Source organism: Mastomys coucha, unplaced genomic scaffold (assembly GCF_008632895.1).
Source record: "Mastomys coucha isolate ucsf_1 unplaced genomic scaffold, UCSF_Mcou_1 pScaffold3, whole genome shotgun sequence".
In the NCBI taxonomy this organism is placed as follows: domain Eukaryota; kingdom Metazoa; phylum Chordata; class Mammalia; order Rodentia; family Muridae; genus Mastomys; species Mastomys coucha.
In genome coordinates, this window is record NW_022196909.1 from 48975112 (window position 1) to 48980363 (window position 5252).

The window sequence follows — 5252 nt, forward strand, 5'->3', positions numbered from 1 at the left end:
CCCCCCCGCTATCAACATTTGAACTTCAAGTGACTCCTGGGTAGTCCCAGCAGCATTTCTAAGGGGATTTTTTCTTTCATAGGCAGTTTCAGCCGGTCGAGTCATTTCTGTTTGTGGCGCCCTGATGGAGGGGCGTGGTGATGGGCTTCAGAGACACTTGATTTTCATCTCTGAGAGCAGAACCTGGTGCCTCACCAGCTCTGGGAGGGCTCTCCCCTTGAGCCCAGAGGGGTGATTTCCGAATACACTGGGCTCTGGGGAGGAGGGAGGTCGGGTAAGGACTATTCCCCCTTGACGGTGTTAGCCTCCAGCCAAGCAGCAGGCCCTGGCGCTGACCCAGGGCCCTCACCGCGGGTGCGCTGCTGGGAGGAAAGTCTGAGGACAGAGGGCCAGAGCCTCTGGCTTCAAAATCTGTGGAAGGGAACCTTTGGCCTGGTGAGAGGCGCCGAGGCCTTCTAAGCCCTAGTTTACCCCAGACCGCTGTTCTTGAGCCTGCCAGGGGAAAAACCTCTCAAGCCTCTGTCCTCTTCCACCCTCCGTCCTTCTCTCTCCTCCTCCCCCACCTCCCTTCTTCCAAAGCGACTCGGGAGGTGGGGCTCCTGCGTGGTCCGCAGACTGGGAGGGGACCTAAAGCCACTCCCTCCTCCATTTTCCTCCCTCCCCCCCCACGTCCCCCATGCCTCCGACCACGACTATCCTCTTCCCTCTGCCTTTCTCCTTCTACTCTTTCCCCCTCCTCAAACCAACCGGGACAGTGAACCTCGGGCTCGGGCAACTTTTCTCTACCTCTGAACTACAATCCCAGTTTAATCTGACGCTTCTTAAAATATGCTCGGAGGTCAGAGAAATGCAGTCCCCCCGCCCCCTTTTCAAAGCATCTCAGACCCTCAGAGTTTTGCTAGAGGCAGCCTGGAAGGGCGAGCCTCCTTGGGGACCTGGGGCGCTCCCGCCACCCGTAGATTGACAGGCGCCATCTGCTGGCGGCTGTGCGCAGCACCGCGACCACGGCGGTGAAGTGAAAGCGAAAGCCTCGGGACCGGGCGCGCTCCCTGGGAAGGCGTCGCTGCGCACCCAGGAGGTTCAGTTTGGGGAGAAGCAGATTCCAGAAGCTCTGGTGAGCAGCCGCTCCGCAGCCGCACGTGAGTTCTTTTGGCTAGAACCCGAGCGTTAGCCGGAGTGCGGTCCCTCCCCAAATCCTTGGTGGTCCCCAGCCCGCTCCCGGCTCCTTGTCGCCTGTCTTGGGTCTTCTGCGGCTCACTCCCTGCCCCAAGTCCTCTGCTCCGTGCCCTCGCCCCACCCAGTGTCCCAGGTCCCTCACTCCTTGCCAAGGTCCTCTGCTCCACTTCCTTGCCTCGCGTCCCCGGCCTTCCGTCGGGCACCGCCCGCCCAGCGCCCCTGCTCTGTACCTCCTGTCCCAAGCCCTCTACGGCTACCGAACTCCTCCGCATCCCGCCCCTGCACCGGGTCTCCTGGCTCTAAGGACCCGGAGAATGGGGAGAGTGTGTCTGGGGACTGAGTCTCCTTGGCTAACACCAACAAGCTTGCCAGATGTGGTGGCAGCAGAACGCCCCACTCCCACCACCCCCGTGGTGTGTGCCTGTGTGTCTGTGTCTCTGTGTGAGAATAGTGCGGCCTTCCCTGCTCCTTCAGACAGGCAGCGTGGCATCAGTCCTAGGAGAGACTTGACTAGGAGGGGACCTCTCCCGTGAGCAAGAAGCCTCAGTGTGGATCTGGCCTACACTACCCTAACCCTAACCCTAACCCTAACCCTAACCCTAACCCTAACCCTAACCCTAACCCTAACCCTAACCCTAACCCTAACCCTAACCCAGGAGGCCCATGACCAGGGTTGGAACTCCACAGCCCTAATTTCTTCCTTTCTTTCCGCAGATCCCGCCATGGCGCTGTCCTACCTGAGGCCCTGGGCCTCTCTGCTGCTGGTGGACATGGCTTTTCTTGGGTTGCTACAAGGATCTCTGGGAAATCTGCTTCCCCGGGGGCTGCCAGGACTCTGGCTGGAGGGCACCCTGCGACTTGGAGTGCTGTGGGGAGTGCTAAAAATGGGAGGGCTGCTGGGACTTGTGGGGACCCTTCTGCCCTTGCTCTGCCTGGCTACTCCCATGTTTTTCTCGCTGAAAGCCCTGGTGGGAAGTGCCGCGAGCACCTCAATAGTCCGAGTGGCCTCTGCCTCTTGGGGCTGGCTGCTGGCTGGCTATGGGGCTGCCGCGCTGAGCCAGGCCGTGTGGTCTGTGCTGAGCCCGGCTGGAGCCCAGGAGAAGGAACCAGGCCAGGAGAACAACAGAACACTGATGACACGGTTGCTGAAGCTGTCCAGGCCGGACCTGCCTTTCCTCGTAGCTGCCTTCTTCTTCCTTGTGGTGGCTGTGCTGGGTGAGAGGGAGAGACTACTGTGAGAGGGAGGTGGGAGAAGGGCCTTGCCAGGGCGCAGCCTCCTCATCTTTCTTGCCTCTTTCAGGGGAGACGCTAATTCCTCGCTATTCGGGTCGTGTGATTGACATCCTGGGAGGTGATTTCGACCCCGACGCCTTTGCGAGCGCCATCTTTTTCATGTGCCTGTTCTCTGTTGGGAGGTGAGAAATGACTGACTTCAGGTCCCTTGTAGTAGACCGCCACGACTGGACAGGGGCTGACTTTGTTTTGCATAAGGCACAAATTATGTATAGAGTTCTGCCTACATGTACACCTGCAGGCCAGAAGAGGGCACCAGATCCCAGTACACATGGCCGTGAGCCGCCAGGTAGTCACTGGGAGTTGAACTCAGGACCTCTAGGAAGAGCAGCCAGCACTCTTAACCTCTGAGCCATCGCTCCAGCCTGTCTTTGACTCATTTTATACAGACCCAGGAGCCTGCAGTCTCAAGTAAACAAATAAATAGGGCTGCTTGGCTGGGCTTTGACTAGGATGAGAGGACCCAGGAGTGCAGGTTCTCTCTCTCTCTCTCTCTCTCTCTCTCTCTCTCTCTCTCTCTCTCTCGTTCTTCATTAGGTCTCCATTCTAGTTTTGCTGGTTTTGTTTCGTTTTGTTTTCTCTTGTGGACTCCTTAAGGGTCAATTCCCTGCTCTCCCGGCTCAGGCTCTGTCTCTCTTTGGTATCTCTGTAGCTTTGGCTTTTTGTGGTTCATACTGATCTCTTTTTGGAATTAGCATCCATGAACCTCCTTTCTACCTTCGGATCTACTTTGTCTTCTTTGGAGGATTTTCCTGTTGTAGAGCTTTAAGTGTAGCCTGTTCTCTGGTATGTCCTGGCTATGCACTCTGTCTTTCTCTTGTGGATAAGGGTAGGCATCTGCTCTAGAGGTCTGAGGACAGATTGCTGGAGTCAGCCAGGTCCTTCCACTGTGTGAGGTACAGAGATGAAACTCAGGTGAGCACCAGGCACGGTGGCAAGTGCCTTTACTACCTGAGATGGCCCACACAGCGCGCTTTGATTTCTTTAAAAAATTCTTCCTTCTGTGGAGGGAGCAACAGTATCAACTGGCCAGACCCTCTGTAGCTGGGGACTGGACCACCAACCAAAGAATACACATAGAGGGACCCATGGCTCTGACCACATATGTGGCAGAGGATGGCCTTGTTGGACATCAGTGGGAGAAGAGGCCCTTGGCCCTGAGGGTGTTCAATGCCCCAGTATAGGGGAATGCCAGGGTGGAAAAATGGGATTGGGTGGTTGGGGAGGCAGGGGGAGGGGACATGGAATAGGGGGGGTTCTGAAGGGGAGACCTGGAAATGTAAATAAAGAAAATATCCAATAAAAAAGAAACAAAAAAGAAAGAGAGAAAGAAATAAGAAAAGACAAAAGTAAAGACAAAAAAAAAAAAAAAAGGAAAAGAAAATCTTCCTTCCTTGCTAACTCGGATCATCATGGCAGGCGATTCTCAGATGTGGCTTCACACTTGGCTCTGTTTTATAAACTGAGTTGCTCCAAGGACAATGCTGCTGGTTAGGGACCCTCACCTCCCACACTGTGTACTCAGAACCCCAGTGCCTCACACTCCCTCCTGGTCCTTCCTAAAGATGTCCCCCCTTCCCTCAACGCACCCACAACCTCAGTACTGCCCTCAGCCTCAGCCCGATGCCCAGGCAGCATCCTGCTCTTTCTTGCTTTTAGAACTGTCTCTCCTGGACTAGGGAGCTAGCTCAGTGAATCACGTGTTTACTGTGTAAGCACAGGACCTGGGTTTGGATCTCCAGCACGCAGGCACTGTGTGTGGGTCTCAGGGTGTGTGGTGAACACAGGTGGATCTCATGGCGATGGTACATAGGCCAATCTAGCAGAAATGGTGGGCTCTAGGTTCAGTGGGAGACCCGGTCTTCAAAAAATAAGGTGGAGAGTGATCTAGAAAGGCATCTGACGTCAACCTTTGAACACACATACGTGCATGTACACACATGGACACATACATGCACACTCATGCATACATACATGTACACACACTGCACATACACATGTACATGCACACATGTACCCACATGCAAGCCACACACATGTACAGGCACACACACAAAGCAGTACACCTGAATGTGCACACACACATGCACATGCACAGCGCAGTACACCTGGATATTCATGTGCACGCTCATGCAAACCACACACACACCTCACATTTCTTCCATCGGTGGCTCCTTTTCATTCTTACCGTCCCCACCCAAAGCCCAGCCCACCATTTCATGTCTGCTTATCCAATATGGTAACCGAATTTGCATTTGAAACCCATTTTCTTTTGTTTTGTTTTGTTTTTGTTTTTTCGAGACAGGGTTTCTTGGTGTAGCCCTGGCTGTCCTGGAACCCACTCTGTAGACCAGGCTGGCCTCGAACTCAGAAATCCTCCTGCCTCTGCTTCCCAAGTGCTAGGATTAAAGGCGTGAGCCACCACAGCCGGGCGAAACCCATATTTTGTAAAACGCCTGCTTTCATGCATTTAGAAAATACTTCTTTGAGTTTTTATTGTAAGAATTTGGCTGATTTCAGAGGCTCTCCCAAGGATTAAAGATGAGACCGGCGACTGGGTATCCACAGAATGGGAGGGAGGGACTAACTGCTGCCTCCCTTGGAAGCACATGTGACCAGTGAGCCTTGGGCACATGGGGATTTGTACCAGTGACCCCACATCTAGCTCCTGTGCCTACCCTTCCTAATTGTTTATTTGTATGTTCTCACCTCTCTCTTCCCTCTCCCTTCTTTCCATCTCTCTTTCCACCTTGCCCTTCCTTTGCCCCCGCCCCCTGCCCTCC

General features: G+C 54.5%; 1 protein-coding gene across 2 annotated transcripts in view; it reads left to right on the top strand.

Annotated features, from left to right (window-relative positions):
• Positions 1-1001: 1001 nt before the first annotated feature.
• Tap2 (transporter 2, ATP binding cassette subfamily B member) overlaps positions 1002-5252 on the top strand; it is a 13297-nt gene continuing 9046 nt past the window's right edge. The window contains exons 1-3 of one of the 2 annotated variants that reach the window (XM_031347984.1): positions 1002-1139; positions 1891-2391; positions 2477-2591. In XM_031347984.1, coding sequence (XP_031203844.1) covers positions 1899-2391; positions 2477-2591 — 608 coding nt within the window. In that variant the 5' untranslated portion in view covers positions 1002-1139; positions 1891-1898. The remainder of the gene's footprint in view (positions 1140-1890; positions 2392-2476; positions 2592-5252) is intronic. The other variant, XM_031347985.1, reaches the window with a different exon arrangement.